Here is a 16,932-nt window from a genome sequence, read left to right on the forward strand (position 1 = left end):
CATTGATGAGCAAATTTGGAGGACACATCAGCGGGGAGAATAGGGATGGGAGAAGACAAGTGACAGCAAAGAGGTACTGGAGTTTAGGTAGGGTGAGAGCAAGGATGCCAACTTCTGAGGAGGTGGGATAGATGGGTGTTAGCAGCCAAGGAGAATAGGAGAGGAGTCAGCGCTGGAGGATGGAGTTAGAATGGGCGTTTCTTGGGGAACATCAGCAGTGGAGAATGGGCAACCTCCCTTCCTCTCAGCTGCCTCTCTCCATCCCTGTCAGATGCAATGCACAGGCATGTGGTCAATGCAGCTAAAACACATGTTCCTTGCTCAGTTCTTGGAAGGAACAGAAGGAAGTATCCCAGTTCATGACTCTTCCTTCTGAACCCTAAAAGCAATAGGTGTCAGTTCTGTGGGTACAGTGGCTGGTTAAGCACCCCAAATATTGATCAAACCCCTTTACTGTGTCCAGAAAGTGTTGAGTTTAGCACCTTCAATTTTTCTGCATAGTTGGCTCCTCTGAACATTATCAATTGTTTCTGACATTGTAAACCATTTCATTGCTGAATCCAAGTTGATTGAATCTCAAGACCTGTCCTCTCTTTTGCCTGCAGTATTTCATGTTTCCCAGCATCTGGAAGAGTATAGGGAGTACATTCATAAGATCTCCTATGACCATGAAAATCTCAGCAGCAGCCTGGCCCTGAGCGTCAGCACAAAAGAGTCAACATTGATTCACACTGAGCAGAAACTGAGGGAAACTGAGCAGGAGTTGAATCGCACCCAAAAATATCTTGAAGCCAAGCTCGAAGACCTGAACCATTTCCAGCAACAACTTACAGAAACTAGAGAGAGGCTCCATCAAACTGAGGAAACCTTAAGTAAGACACGGGAGGACCTGAGTGACAGCAAGAAAACCTTAAGTGAACGGGAAAATACTTTGCAAGAAACCCAGGAGACACTGAGAAGTACAAAAAGTACTTTAGTTACAACCCAGATGAAACTGAGAGAAACTGAAAGATCTATGAGTGATACCAAAAATACATTGAGAGCAACCAACAATAATTTAAGCTCTACCCAAAAGAAACTGAGCGAGTGTGAAAGTTCTTTAAGCAAAACCAGTGAGCGTTTAACATCAGAACAGCAAGGATGGAGGCAAACGGAAGGGCCACTGCTCGACTTGAAGGAAAAGTGGAGTAAAGCACAGCAATGCGTATTCAATACATGTGAGTAGTTGTATTACTGCTGTTCTGATTTGTGTAGTGCTTATCTGATATCACTGTGAGGGTCATTTTTATAACAGGTCACCTAGGTTGGCAGGTAACTTAGAGGGGAATTTTCGAAAGGGACGTCCAAGTTACGATTTGGATGTCCTCGCAAAACATCCAAATCTAGGGGCGGGGAAACCCGTATTTTCGAAACAAGATGTACGTCCATCTTTCGTTTCAAAAATACCATCATGGATGTCCAAATCCTTAAATTTCATCGTCCCTAGATTTGGACGTCCCTAGACATGGACGTTTCTGATTTTCAGCGATTTTCGAAATCAAAGATGTCCATCTCAGAAGCAACCAAATGCAAGCCATTTGGTCATGGGAGGAGCCAGCATTTGTAGTGCACTGGTCCCCCTGACATGCCAAGACACCAATCGGGCACCCTAGGGGGGCACTGCAGTGGACTTCATAAATTGCTCCCAGGTACATACCTCCCTTACCGTGTGTGCTGAACCCCCCCCCCCCCCCCAAAAACCCACTACCCCCAACTGTACACCACTACCATACCCCTTATGGGTGAAGGGGGACACCTATATGTGGGTACAGTGGGTTTGTGGTGGGTTTTGGAGGGCTTGCTGTTTCCTCCACAAAGGTAACAGGTAGGGGGGGTACAGCCTGGGTCCGCCTGTCTGAAGTGCACTGCAGAACCCACTAAAACTGCTCCAGGGACCTGCTTGCACTGTCATGGACCTGAGTATGACATCTGAGGCTGGCACGACATATTTTTAAAGATGTTTTTTGAGGGTGGGAGGGGGTTAGTGACTATTGGGGGAGTAATGGGAGGCCATCCCCGATTCCCTCCGGTGGTCATCTGGTCATTTCGGGCACCTTTTTGTGCCTTATTCGTAAGAAAGAAAAACACGACTAGGTGAAAACATCCAACTGTTCGTCAGCGACGTCCTTGTTTTTTTTCGATTATGGGTCAAGGACGTCCGTGTTAGGCACGCCCAAGTCCCGCCTTCGCTATGCCTCAGATAAGCCCCCTTGACCTTTGGACGTCCTTGCGACGGACTGCAGTTGGAGACATCCTAAATTGGCTTTCGATTATACCGATTTGGACATTTCTGTGAGAAGGACGTCCATCTTCCGATTTATGTCGAAAGATGGACGTCCTTCTCTTTCGAAAATGAGCTCCTTAGGCATCTATTTTAGTCATATATTCTAGACACATATTGGTGCCTATGAGGCTTATTTTCAAAGCACTTAGCCTCCCAAAGTTCCATAGAAACATATGGAACTTAGCCTCCCAAAGTGCTTTGAAAATATGCCTCTATGTGTGTTTGTAAAATAGTAGCACAGAAGCTGCAGAAATAGTTGCTAAATTGAGGTTGTGGACGTCGACAACAGCTGGGAAGCAGAAATAAATCTACACGGCTGAAATAAGCACATAAGTGATAACTTGTTTACTTCATGAAACCACCCTACTCTGCCCAAAGTTCTCCCTAAAACATGCCTATGACAAGATCAAATTAAAGTAACAGTAAACATTGTAACATAGTAGATGACGGCAGATAAACACCTGTACAGTCCAAGAAGATAAAATAGCATAAAGGTATGATGTGATACTTGATTTGTCCTTTCCATTTTCAGGGCACAGACCATAGAATCTGTCCAGCACTGGACTTGTTCTCCAACTATTTGAAACTGCCTTCAAAGCCAAACTGTAGCCCATCCAAATCTGCCCAGCTATGATCAGGGCACAGACTGTAGAAGTCTGCTCAGCACTGGATTATTTTTTTTTAATTGGACCTGCTATCTAAGCACCACTAAGTTTGTTTGGGTCCATTCTTCACATAAAGGATTCCTTTGTGTTTATCCCACATATTTTTGAATTTCGTTACCATTTTCATTTCCACTGCTTCCCACGGAAGAGCATTCCAAGTATCTACTACCCTCCCTAAGAAAAAGTACTTCCTGACCTTATTCCTGAGCCAGCCCCCTTTCAACACAAATTCATGTCCTCTGGTTCTACCGCCTTCCCCTCTCAATTATTTGAACGGTATTGTCATATCACCCTTGCCTCTCCTTTCCTCCAGGATATGCATCTTCATGACATCAAGTTTCTTCTCGAACATCTTAAGGTGGAATCCCCATATTATTTTTGTCGATCTTCTCTGAACTGTTTCAAGTCTTTTTAAGTCCTTAGCAAGATAAGGCCTCTAAAACTAAACACAATACACCAAGTGGGGCCTCACCAACAACTTGTACAGGGGTGTCAACACCACCTTTCTTCTGCTGGTTATACCATTTTCTTGCAGCCTAGGAACCTTCTGGCCTTGGCCACACCCTGTCACACTGTTTCGTCACCATAAGATCCTCACCATCACCTCAAGGTCCCTCTCCTGAGCCAAGCTTGCCAATCTCTTCTCTCCTATCTTGTATATCTCTTTTGGATTTTTGCACTGCATCATTCTGCACTTTGCATTAAATTTTAATTATTTATTTATTTATTTATAATTTTACATTATTCATCAAGCTTTACATCTTGAACAGAAAAGGTACTTCATCAAAGAAAAAGAAACAAAAAACAAATACATCCTTAATTCACAATTGAAAATTACCAGATTAAAGTACACTCAAGTCCTCAATTTTACGATCCAAGAATTACACATGTGGAATATAAAGAAATATAATATAAAGAATTATTAAACCTGGCTAAACAAAGAGTTCCTATTTCAATCATAGCTCTATATTCCATAAAGTTCTCAAGCTCTTCTAGCAACAAGAAATTCTGTAAGTTGTGAGGATTCATAAAAAACATACTTCACTGACTGGAAACAGATTACGCACTTACAAGGGTAACGTAGGTAAAAGGTAGCTCCCAACTGGAGGACACCTGGTTTTAGAAGCAAAAATTATCTACGTCTTCTTTGTGTTTCCTTAGAAACATCAGGAAATATACGTATTTTTAAACCTATAAATTCTTTATCTTTATTTTTAAAGAATTGTCTCATAATCCACGCTTTGTCTGGAGGAAAGGCAACTGTTACCAATAATGTTGCTGGAGAGACTAATTCAGCTGTTGGGGCCTCTAATGCTGTGGGAACATCTAATAATTGGTCTGAAGTATTTCCAGGCATTTTAGTTGGTAAATAATATACTTGAATTAAAGGGGGAAGAGAGTCCTCCGGCATCTCCAAAGAGTCTTTGAAATATTTTTTCAACAGTTCTCTAGGCGCAGTCGTAATTGCCCTAGGGAAATTTAAAAATCTCAAGTTGTTAGCCCTTTGGGAGTTCTCCAGAGATTCAATCTTCCTTCTCATATTAGTACAGTCTTTAATTAAAGTTGTTTGTGTCTCTAGTATTTTTCCTGTAAGTTGCAATTGATTTTTTTCATTTTTTAATATATCTTTCCTTTCGATCTCCGCGGCTACGACCGTTTCTTCTAGTTTCTTTACTTGGGATTGTAATACTTGAATTTGAGGACATATAGTTTTTCCTAAATTAACTATCAAAAGCCATAAATTGTCCAGGGTCACTTCTGGTGATTTAACTTCTAAAAATGCAAAAGTGTTTAAAGTCTGTTGCCCTTCAGTAGAAGTACTTACAGGTTGCATTCCTGTTGGTCTCAGAGGAACTCCCGCAAACAAAGATATAGACTCCTGGGCTAAAGAAGGGGTAAAACTCCCTTCCACACTTTTGTCCTCCAGCGAGATTATTGTATTCTCCCGTTGCTCCGCTGCTAAAACACTTCCGGATTGCAGAGGAGACGCCGCCGCCGCCGGGGGAGAGACGCCCAGGGGTTGCGGGGGGCGAGCACGCTGGTCGGGGCTTAGAGAGATGTCATGCACTAGCGGCGTCTCGGAGCTTCCACTTATTCCAGGCATCGCAAGCTTGCTGTTCTCCGACCGCTGTTGAACTCCGGATCTCCGCAAAAAGGTATCCAATGTACCCGAAAGCTGAGTAGTAGATCGGCTTGGGGGAACTGCGGCAGCCGATTTCCCTCTGCGTTTTGTCATAACGAAGAAAGAGAGCGAACAACTCAGAGCTAATCGAGCGCGGAGATCAGCGTCAGATTAAATTTTAATTTTAACTGCCAGATCATTGACCATTCTAATTTTTGGAGATCTCTTCATGGTTTCTACTCCCTCTGTGATATCCACTCTGTTGGCGATCTTTGTGTCATCCACAAAAAGGCAAACTTTTCCTTCTAACCCTTCACTAATGTCCCTCACAAATATATTTTATTAGGATTTATTATTAAAAGGAATTGGCCCCAGTACCGACCCCTGAGGCACTCCACTACTCACCTTCCTTTCTTCTGAGCAAATTCCATTTACTACTACCCTTTGTCATCTGTCGGTCAACCAATTTACAGTCCAGTTCACCAATTTTGGGTCTTAAGTTCAGTCCTCTTTGCTTATTCATGAGTCCTTCTGTGAGGAACCGTATCAAAGGCTTTGCTGACATCCAGGTAGGTTACATCTAGCACATGTCCTTTATCCAGTTCTTTGGTCACCCGGTCAAAGAAATCAATCAGATTTGTTTGGCAGGATTTTCTTTTCTTAAAACTATGTTGCCTCGGATCCTGCAACCCGTTGGATTCTAGAAAGTTAACTATATTTTGCTTCAGCAGCGACTCCATTATTTTTCCTACCACTGACGTGAGGCTTACCAGCCTGTAGATTTCCCCTTCTTCCCTGTCCCCGTTTTTGTGAAGAGGGACCGCATCTGTTCACCTCCAATCCTGCAGAATCTCTCCTGTCTCTAAATATCTATTAAATAAATCCTTGAGGTCCTGCAAGGATTTCTCTGAGCTCTGTGAATGCAAATATAGTTAATATCAATCTAGAAAATTTAGGAGATTCAAAATAATGTGCATCAAAAGGTCTGACTGAGAAACAGAGGAAAAGGCCCCGAGAAGCCCCCAACACATCTATAGGCTTCGGGGGCTGGGCTTCTTCATCATCGGCCAGAAAAACCTCTGTATATATATCTCACTGGTTTCTTATAATTCTATTTTTTATTTTTCTCATTTCTTTCACTTTTTTTTATCTTCCAATGCATCACTTAGCAAGTCCAAATCAACATCAGATATTACTTAGCTTAATCTGGTGTCCCAGCATGTGGATCAATTCTACACGCAGACCACAACCAACGATGGCTGCCGTTTTGAAGACCTACCTCAGGGTGCAGTGGTCCGTGTTTTTGATCTCTGCAATGCTCAATTTTTAGAAAGGTCTTTCTAAAAATTGAGATTCTGAATGGAATCTTGTCACTCTTTAGGATTCCAGAATCTTGCTACTCTTTGGGGTTCTACATGGAATGTTGCTACTCTTTGAGATTCTGCATGGAATCTTGTTACTCTTTAGGATTCCAGAATCTTGCTGTTCTTTGGGGTTCTACATGGAATCTTGTCACTCTTTAGGATTCCAGAGTCTTGCTACTCTTTGGGGTTCTACATAGAATGTTGCTACTCTTTGGGGATCTTGCCAGGTATTTGTGACCTGGATTGGCCACTGTTGGAAACAGGATGCTGGGCTTGATGGACCTTTGGTCTGTCCCAGTATTGCAATACTTATGTACTTATGTAAAACAACAGTATTGGCACCAGTGGCTGGTATGGCTCTGACTTCCTTGTGGGTCAGACTGGATGGACCATGCAGGTCTCTATGTGCCGTCATTTACTCTCTTACTATGGCACTCATCTGAGCATGTGCTGTAATGTTATACTACATATAAAGATCGGCATCTCTCTCAAGTCTTTTTAAACAGAAATTCCAATGCAAATAAAGCATGAGGGGTACACAAGGAATAAAAGCCTAACTACACACAGAGACACACGATTACAGGAGGACCTTGCGACACTGGGAGAATGGGCGTGCAAGTGGCAGATGAAGTTCAATGTTGACAAGTGAAAAGTGATGCATGTGGGTAAGAGGAACCCGAATTATAGCTACGTCTTGCAAGGTTCCATGTTAGGAGTTACGGATCAAGAAAGGGATCTGGGTGTCGTCGTCAATGATACGCTGAAACCTTCTGCTCAGTGTGCTGCTGCGGCTAGGAAAGCGAATAGAATGTTGGGTGTTATTAGGAAGGGTATGGAGTCCAGGTGTGCGGATGTTATAATGCCGTTGTATCGCTCCATGGTGCGACCGCACCTGGAGTATTGTGTTCAGTACTGGTCTCCGTATCTCAAAAAAGATATAGTAGAATTGGAAAAGGTACAGCGAAGGGCGACGAAAATGATAGTGGGGATGGGACGACTTTCCTATGAAGAGAGGCTGAGAAGGCTAGGGCTTTTCAGCTTGGAGAAGAGACGGCTGAGGGGAGATACTGTATGATAGAAGTGTATAAAATAATGAGTGGAATGGATCGGGTGGATGTGAAGCGACTGTTCACGCTATCCAAAAATACTAGGACTAGAGGGCATGAGTTGAAGCTACAGTGTGGTAAATTTAAAACGAATCGGAGAAAATATTTCTTCACCCAACGTGTAATTAGACTCTGGAATTCGTTGCCGGAGAACGTGGTACGGGCGGTTAGCTTGACGGAGTTTAAAAAGGGGTTAGATAGATTCCTAAAGGACAAGTCCATAGACCGCTATTAAATGGACTTGGAAAAATTCTGCATTTTTAGGTATAACTTGTCTGGAATGTTTTTACGTTTAGGGAGCGTGCCAGGTGCCCTTGACCTGGATTGGCCACTGTCGGTGACAGGATGCTGGGCTAGATGGACCTTTGGTCTTTCCCAGTATGGCACTACTTATGTACTTATGTACTTATGCAGGCACACGAACAATGAAAAAGCACAGCAAGGTGGCTGCACCATCCTTTGCCAGCAGTGTCAGGTTTTTTTTTCCCCATTTATGGATATTTTTTTGGAAGGGCCTGTGTTCTGCAAATACTGAATTCAATGCAATTCCTGTTTTCTTCCAGCACACACTATTTAGTGACTTTCTATCCTTTTAGGGAAGGTTTTTTGCCCCAGATGCACAGATCATTTACAACATTCGATATATATAGGAAGGCACGTTCATCCTATCTCAGGCAGGTCTCCAGCACTTGTCAGGCCCACTGCTCTCCAGCTTCAATCCTTTCCTTGTCAGGACTGTAGGCTACCCAGCAGCTTCACCTTGTTTCTCTGGTTTGACAGCAGGATCAGATCTTCCCAGTGATCACCTCATTCCTTCTCTCTAGGCGGCATTGTGCCTCAGTGGGACAATTTGTGAACTGGGCTGGCAACCCTTGTGCTTCCTTCTTCCTACTCCTGAGCCCCTAGAGAAGGGAAAGGGGAAAGGGAATTGGGACTTGATATACCGCCTTTCTGAGGGTTTTTGCAAGTACATTCAAAGCAGTTTACATATATTCAGGTACTTATTTTGTACATGGGGCAATGAAGGGTTAAGTGACTTGCCAAGCATCACAAGGAGCTGCAGTGGGAATTGAACTCAGTTCCCCAGGATCAAAGTCCGCTGCACTAACCACTAGGCTACTCCTCCAAGGGAACCAAGGTTCAGTTGGGCCCAGCAACCAGAATCCACTCCTTGGAATTCTTTAATCTCCCCTTTTCTGGACTCCTTCTGGGAAGGATGAACCCTTCTGGAAGAGGAACAGAAGGCTCCTGCCTAAACTCTGGGTTTTATACGTACCTCCAAAAGCTAAAGCCATTGGGTCACTTTCCCAAATAGACCAGCCTTTCATTAGTTTTTGCTGGCCCTACTCTGGAGCGGGGACCCAGAATGTTCCTCCTGTCACCTCATAGGAAGGCACATTTATTTATTTGTTACATTTATATCCCAAAGTAACAAACAAAATGGGAAAAAACACCGCTTAACTTGTAGAAATGCAACGACAAAAATAGCAGGTCAGATCAAGCAAATTGCATGATGGTGAAAAAATAGCAGAAGGGGGGAAGAAGGACCTCAGACTGGTGACACTCAGCCAAATTAATGGAATTACTCATGCACATATGCACAGTCACCATACTTCAATCACTGGTCCTCAACCAACCACCTCCCTAGATGATAAACAATGTCTATTTTTATAGTAATTTTTATGCAAAAAGTGCCACATACACCTCCTCAGGACATAAAGAGTAAAAAAAGCAACTTATCTTGTAGCAGCGTCAAACTTGGGCCTCCCCAACGGTCCGTTTCGCCGATAAAGGCTTCGTCAGAGGAAGGACGCCCTAATATAGAATACTGCTCAAGTGGCAAGCAGCGATGTCGGCTTGCCTGTCCTGCCGTTGGCTCAACTAAGAGCATCTAGGGAGGTGGTTGGTTGAGGACCAGTGATTGAAGTACAGTGACTGTGCATATGTGCGTGAGTAATTCCATTAATTTGGCTGAGTGTCACCAGTCTGAGGTCCTTCTTCCCCCCTTCCGCTATTTTCTCACCATCATGCAATTTGCTTGATCTGACCCGCTATTTTTGTTATTACATTTATGTCCCACATTTTCCCACCTGTTTGTAGGCTCATTGCAGCTTACATAGTACCGGAGAGGCGTTACAGACTCCGGTGTAAACAAATATAAAGTGATGTTGTGGTAAGATAAAGTTCATGTGGCACAGCCACACTAGGGAATCGTAGAACGGAAGAGTTGTGTTATGTCCATTACATTCTTTAGTTTTGTTGTGTTGCAGAGATCGGGCATTTATGTTGGATCGGTAGGGTATGCCTTTTTAAACAGGTTAGTTTTCAGTGTTTTCCGGAAGTTTAAATGGTCGTTCGTAGTTTTCAAGGCTTTTGGTAATGCGTTCCACAGTTGTGTGCTTATGTAGGAAAAACTGGGTGCGTAAGTTGATTTATATTTGAGTCCTTTGCAGCTTGGGTAGTGCAGATTTAGGTATGTTTGTGTTGCTTCGGATGTGTTTCTGGTTGGAAGGTCGATCAAGTCTGTCATGTATCCCAGAGCTTCACCGTAGATAATTTTGTGAACCAGGGTGCAGATTTTGAAAGCAAGGCGTTCTTTGTTTGGGAGCCAATGTAGTTTTTCGCGAAGGGGTTTTGCACTTTCAAATCGCATTTTTCCGAAAATAAGCCTAGCTGCTGTGTTTTGAGCGGTCTGAAGTTTCTTTAAGGTTTGTTCTTTGCATCCCGCATAAATTCCATTGCAGAAGTCTACATGGCTTAGTACTATTGATTGTATCAGGTTGCGAAATGTTCCGCTCGGGAAGAATTGTTTCAAGCGTTTGAGTTTCCACATTGAGTGGAACATTTTCTTTGTTGTGGCTGTCACTTGGCTCTCTAGTGTTAAGGTGCGGTCCATCGTGGCACTGAGGATTTTCAGGCTGTCTGAGATAGGGAGGGTGTAGTCTGGGTTGTTGATAATTGTGGTGTTATCCGCGCTGTGTGGGGATGAGAGGATGAGACAGTGTGTTTTTCTTTGTTTAGTTTTAGTTGAAATGCATTTGCCCAAGAGTCCATGATGTTCAAGCTGATCTTGATTTCGTTGGTGATTTCTGTCAGTTTAGATTTGTAAGGAATAAATATTGTGACATCATCTGTATAGACGAAAGGGTTAAGGCCTTGGTTGGATAAGGACTTGGCTAGTGGGGACACAATTATATGTGCTGTGTCTTTATCACTGTATATTTACCTCCCTGCTGGGATGACTGATAATGCTAGAACCTTGTCTGCATTCCTGACCAGGAAGGGAAAGGAAGACTTAGACATAAGACAAAAGACATAAGCATCGCCACACTGGGACAGACCAAAGGTCCATCTAGCCCAGCACCCTGTCTCCGACAGTGGCCAATCCAGGTCACAATCACCCGACAAGATCCACGGAGCAAAGCATTTTGTACTGCTTGTCCCAGGAATAGTGGATTTTTCCCTACGTCCATTTAATAACATTCTATGGCCTTTTCCTTCCTTTCCCTGTGGCTAGACCCTTTTAATATCTCCCAAGTAACACAAGAGTGAATCTTAGTTAAGAATGAAGTCTCCCCCCCACCCCCAACTACTCCTCCAGCTCCAGGTACATTCATAGCCTTCCATACAGAAGCTGTTGGGTCACCATGTCGCTGTGTGCGCTGTTACAGCAGAGTCTGAGCTCACCACTTCTATTAGTGATTGCTTTTGGGTTGCAGCATCAGGTTTTTTTTTGGGGGGGGGGGGTTTTGCTTGTACCTGCAAATAGCAAATGCAATCTGTGTAAATTGGTTATACATCCTTCATATTGTATTTTGATATGATAATATTAAAATCTTTTTGTTTTCAATTGTGTAGGTTCAGAAAGCATGTTGGAATTTCCATACACCTCAGGTAAATTCTCAAGTTTTTGCAATGATATTCTGATATGTTTCATTTAATGTGGTATTTGTAAACCGCCTAACTATTCAAGGCAGTGAACAGACTAAGAGAAAAGGCCTGGTACAGTGTAACATAACCTAATGATATATAGAAGAGGCTTTTACACTGTAACACAAGACTTACATAAGTAATGCCATACTGGGAAAAGACCAAGGGTCCATCGAGCCCAGCATCCTGTCCACGACAGCGGCCAATCCAGGCCAAGGGCACCTGGCAAGCTTCCCAAACGTACAAACATTCTATACATGTTATTCCTGGAATTGTGGATTTTTCCAAGTCCGTTTAATAGCGGTTTATGGACTTGTCCTTTAGGAAACCGTCCAACCCCTTTTTAAACTCTGCTAAGTTAACCGCCTTCACCACTTTCTCCGGCAACGAATTCCACAGTTTAATTACACGTTGGGTGAAGAAAAATTTTCTCCGATTTGTTTTAAATTTACTACACTGTAGTTTCATCGCATGCCCCCTAGTCCTAGTATTTTTGGAAAGCGTGAACAGACGCTTCACATCCACCTGTTCCACTCCACTCATTATTTTATATACCTCTATCATGTCTCCCCTCAGCCGTCTCTTCTCCAAGCTGAAAAGCCCTAGCCTCCTTAGTCTTTCTCCATAGGGAAGTCGTCCCATCCCCGTTATCATTTTAGTCGCCCTTCGCTGCACCTTTTCCAATTCTACTATATCTTTCTTGAGATGCGGCGACCAGAATTGAACACAATATTCAAGGTGCGGTCGCACCATGGAGCGATACAACGGCATTATAACATCCTCACACCTGTTTTCCATACCTTTCCTAATAATACCCAACATTCTATTCGCTTTCTTAGCCGCAGCAGCACACTGAGCAGAAGGTTTCAGTGTGTTATCGACGACGACACCCAGATCCTTGGTCCGTAACTCCTAACGTGGAACCTTGCATGACGTAGCTATAATTCGGGTTCTTTTTTCCCACATGCATCACCTTGCACTTGCTCACATTAACAATACATTTAACAGAGTAACCTAACGTTCCATATCATCAAGCTGATCAATCCATAGACTGGTGGGTTGTGTCCATCTACTAGCAGGTGGAGATAGAGAGCAAACTTTGCCTCCCTATATGTGGTCATGTGCTGCCGGAAACTCCCCAGTATGTTCTCTATCTCAGCAGGTGGTGGTCACACACAGCAGCAGCTCTGGCTAGGCCTCCAAGCCTAATCCTTAGGTTTTGTTGAGGCCTGGGGTTGAGGGCTCTTTTGAGCAAGTGCAAACCTGGTGGTGCCAGGTCCCTCCTTTTCTCCCCCCTCCCGCTGGCTCCGTTTAAAAAAAAAAAAAAAAATTTTAAACGTCCTTAAAGGCGTTTATTTCGACGTTTATTTAAACGTTCATTGCAGCTACTCACTGGGACACCAGTTCGTTACAGCTCGGAGCGGCAAGCAGGTAATTTTACCTTTTTATAGCGGGCAGGGGGTTCCCCGATTCTTCTCCTCGTGGCATATGGCGTTGGAGGGCGAGGGCGCAAAGGGTCGCTCCCCGGATCGCTTGAGCGCTTCTAGAGGGGATGCGGGGGTCTTACAGCCTGATTCGCCCTTGTTGGGTGACAGTTTCGTGACCGATGAATGTCCCGGTCCTTCCTCCGGCGTGGCGGTTTTTCCCGCCATAAACGCCCATCCCCCGCTCCTCGCCTCCGCCATCTTGGCCGGCCACGCGGCTCGGACGGCTTCTTCGTGGGCCGCCCTTGAGGTTGGAGACATTAATGCCATGAACGCCCTTAATTTGGGCAACGGCACAAAAGCGGCTACAGTTAAGTGCCGTTCTTCCCGCGCGGCTCCTTCGCGGAGTGTCGCGCCGGACGCCATTTTGGATGTGCAGCATGTCTCTCCCCCGCTCTTGCGAGCGCCGGTTGAGGGTGCGTCTAGGGCGGTTGCCCAGGCTGCGGAAGTGCACAGTCTGGGGGGTTTCTCCCCCGAGTTTGTTTTGCTGCTGCATCAGGCTTTCCTCATGCCAAACGCTGCCCCTGCTCCCTCTTCTGATAAAGAGGTTGAGGTTCCCAGAGGTAAACGCCCTCGGGTTGATTTCCAGGCCTTGGAGGACTTTGTCTCCTCCGATGTAGATGAGGGCAGCGTGTCTGAGGTCTCCCAACGGTCCTTTGCGGATTCCTTGGAGGAGACGGATCCCCGCTCGGATGGAGCGGATGACCCCTCTGCAGCGCGGCTTTTTAGCCCAGAGGATTTGCCCAACCTGTTAGTGCAGGCCATGGGCATTTTGATGATTTCCTCTCCGGAGGACGTCTCTCCCTCAGCCCCTGTTGGCTCTGCCATTATGCTGGGGACGAAGCGCCCGCCTAGAACCTTCCACGTGCATGAGCCATGCACCCCTTAATTTCGGCTCAATGGGATGTCCCGGAAGCGAGCCTTAAAGTGGCTAGGGCTATGTCCCGCCTCTATCCTTTACCTGAAAGTGTACGTGAGGCCTATCTGTGGCCTACTGTGGATTCTTTAATCACTGCGGTGACTAAGAAAACGGCTTTGCCGTTGGAAGGTGGCACGGCCCTAATGGACGCCCAAGACAGAAGATGGGAGGCGGCCTTAAGGTCGTCCTTTGAGGCAACTGCTTTAAGTTTGCAGGCCTCGGTTTGCGGTTCCTATGTGGCCAGGGCGTGCCTGACTATGGTGCAGCGGGCTTCCCCCTCGGATCATTCCTTGAGGGTTGATTGGCCGGCCCTGGGATCGGGCCTAGCCTATTGGCAGTCTTGCTGTATGATGTCTTGAGGGCCTCAGCTAAAGGCATGGCTCAGACAGTCTCTGCGCGGCGGTGGTCTGGCTAGATTGCCTTTTAAAGGCAAGCTGCTCGTTGGGGTCGAGCTGGACAAAATCGTGACCGATCTCGGCACGTCTAAGGGCAAGAAGTTACCAGAGGTCAGGGCTCGGGCTAGTACCCGTCCCGGTCCCTCCAGAGGACGGTTGCAGGAAGCCCGTCGGTACCGCCCGGCCAGGCCGGGCTCCTCTGCCCCCTCTTCCTTCAAGAGGAATTTCTCCCCCATGCAGCATTCCTTTCGCAGAGACCGCCGTCCCGGAGGTGCTCCCTCCGGTCCTCCCCCAGGGTCTCGTACCCAGTGACGGGGCTTTGGTCCACGCCCCAGTGCAGATTGAAGGACGGCTGTCCTCGTTTCTGGGTGAGCGGACCACAGTAACTTCACACGCTTGGGTGCTGGAAGTCATCAGAGACGGCTACAAGCTAGAGTTCTGCCGACCCTTAAGAGACGGGTTTGTACTCTCTCCCTGCAAGTCTCCGGTCGAAGCTGTGGCAGTGCAGCAGACCTTGGACAACCTGATCCGTCTGGCTGCGGTCGTTCCGGTGCCAAAAAATCAGATTGGCAAGGGACGTTACTCCATTTACTTTGTGGTACCAAAGAAAGGAGGTTCTGTCCGGCCTATCCTCGACCTCAAAGGGGTCAATCGGGCCTTGAAAGTGCGGCACTTTCGCATGGAGACTCTCCGCTCTGTTATAGCGGCAGTGAAGGCAGGAGAGTTCTTGGCTTCCTTGGACTTCAAGGAAGCGTACCTGCATATTCCCATCTGGCCTCCTCTCCAACGCTTTCTGCGTTTTACAGTCCTGAGACGACACTTCCAGTTCAGAGCCCTCCCTTTCGGGTTGGCTACTGCTCCGCGGACCTTTTCCAAAGTAATGGGGGTCATAGCGGCCTTCCTGCTAAAGGAAGGAGTGCAAGTACATCCTTATCTGGACGACTGGTTGATCCGAGCCCCCTCTTATGCAGAGTGCGGCAAAGCTATGGACCTGGTAGTTGCTCTTTTGAGCTCCCTGGGATGGATCATCAACTGGAAGAAGAGCCAGCTGCGCCCGACTCAGTCCCTGGAGTATCTGGAAGTTCGATTCGACACCCAAGTGGGCAGAGTGTTCCTGCCAGACAATCAGTTTGTCAAGCTTCAGGCTCAGGTGGACTAGTTCCTAGTAGCCTCTCCTATTCGGGCTTGGGACTACGTGCAGCTGTTGGGCTCTATGACGGCCACGATGGAAGTAGTGCCCTGGGCCAGGGCTCATATGAGACCACTACAGCTATCTCTGCTGCTGCGCTGGACTCCGATGTCGGAGGATTATGCTGTGCGCCTTCCCTTGGACCCAGCAGTGCGCAAGGCGCTGAGCTGGTGGACACAGACAGACAAGTTGTCTGCAGGAATGCCTCTGGTGACCCCGGAGTGGATTGTCGTCACGACAGACGCCTCTTTGATGGGCTGGGGAGCCCACTGCTTGGGAAGGACAGCGCAGGGGCTCTGGTCTCCTGCAGAGGCAAGTGGTCTATCAACCTCCTGGAACTCAGAGCCATTCGGTTGGTGTTATTGGAGTTCATCCCGGTACTGGTGTTGAAGCCTGTACGGATCCTGTCGGACAATGCCACGGCTGTGGCCTATATCAACCGCCAGGGAGGTACCAAGAGCGCCCCTCTAGCCAAGGAGGCTATGAGTCTTTGCCAGTGGGCGAAAGCGAACCTGGAGCAGCTTTCAGCGGCCCACATTGCCGGAGTCATGAATGTCAAGGCGGACTTTCTCAGTCGCCATACCTTGGAGCCCGGAGAGTGGCAACTATCTGCTCAGGCGTTCTTGGACATCACGAGGCGCTGGGGCCAGCCGAGCCTAGATCTGATGGCGTCATCGGCCAATTGCCAAGTGCCGCGCTTTTTCAGCAGAGGACGGGACCCTCGATCCCTGGGAGTAGATGCTCTTCTCCAACGGTGGCCGACACAAGAGCTCCTCTATGTGTTCCCGCCCTGGCCCATGTTGGGCAGGGTGCTAGACCGGGTGGCAAAGCATCCCGGCAGGGTAATCCTGGTGGGTCCGGATTGGCCCAGACGTCCCTGGTATGCGGACTTGATCAGGCTCTCAGTCGACGATCCTCTGCGGCTGTCAGTGGAGCAGGGCCTGTTTCATCAGGGTCCCGTGGTGATGGAGGATCCCTCTCCCTTTGGTCTTACGGCCTGGCTATTGAGCGGCAGCGTCTGAGGAAGAAGGGCTTCTCAGACAAGGTTATCGCCACTATGTTGAGAGCGAGGAAGCGCTCTACTTCTACGGCTCGCTTTCTCCCTTCACTGCTCCAATTCTTCAGTGTTGGCGTTCCTGCAAGAAGGTCTGGAGAAAGGCCTGTCGCTCAGTTCCCTTTAAGTCCAGATAGCGGCTCTGGCTTGCTTCAGGGGCCGCCTGAAGGGTGCTTCCCTGGCTTCGCAGCCAGATGTGGTGCGCTTTCTCAAGGGAGTTAATCACCTGCGCCCTCCTCTGCACTCAGTGGTGCCTGCGTGGATTCTCAACCTGGTGCTAAGAGCATTGCAGAAGCCGCCTTTTGAACCCTTGGCAAGGGCATCTCTGAAAGACCTGACGTTGAAAGCAGTCTTTTTGGTGGCTATCACTTCAGCCAGAAG

At 46.8% G+C, this 16,932-nt stretch overlaps 1 protein-coding gene across 2 annotated transcripts in view; it reads left to right on the plus strand.

Annotated features, from left to right (window-relative positions):
• Nucleotides 1-16,932, plus strand: part of LOC115461794 (CD209 antigen-like) — a 77,127-nt gene that overhangs the window by 35,328 nt on the left and 24,867 nt on the right. For both annotated transcript variants that reach the window (XM_030191837.1, XM_030191838.1), the window contains exons 7-8: nt 606-1,217; nt 11,439-11,474. In XM_030191837.1, coding sequence (XP_030047697.1) covers nt 606-1,217; nt 11,439-11,474 — 648 coding nt within the window. The remainder of the gene's footprint in view (nt 1-605; nt 1,218-11,438; nt 11,475-16,932) is intronic.

The sequence above is a fragment of the Microcaecilia unicolor genome, chromosome 2 (assembly GCF_901765095.1).
Source record: "Microcaecilia unicolor chromosome 2, aMicUni1.1, whole genome shotgun sequence".
NCBI lineage: Eukaryota > Metazoa > Chordata > Amphibia > Gymnophiona > Siphonopidae > Microcaecilia > Microcaecilia unicolor.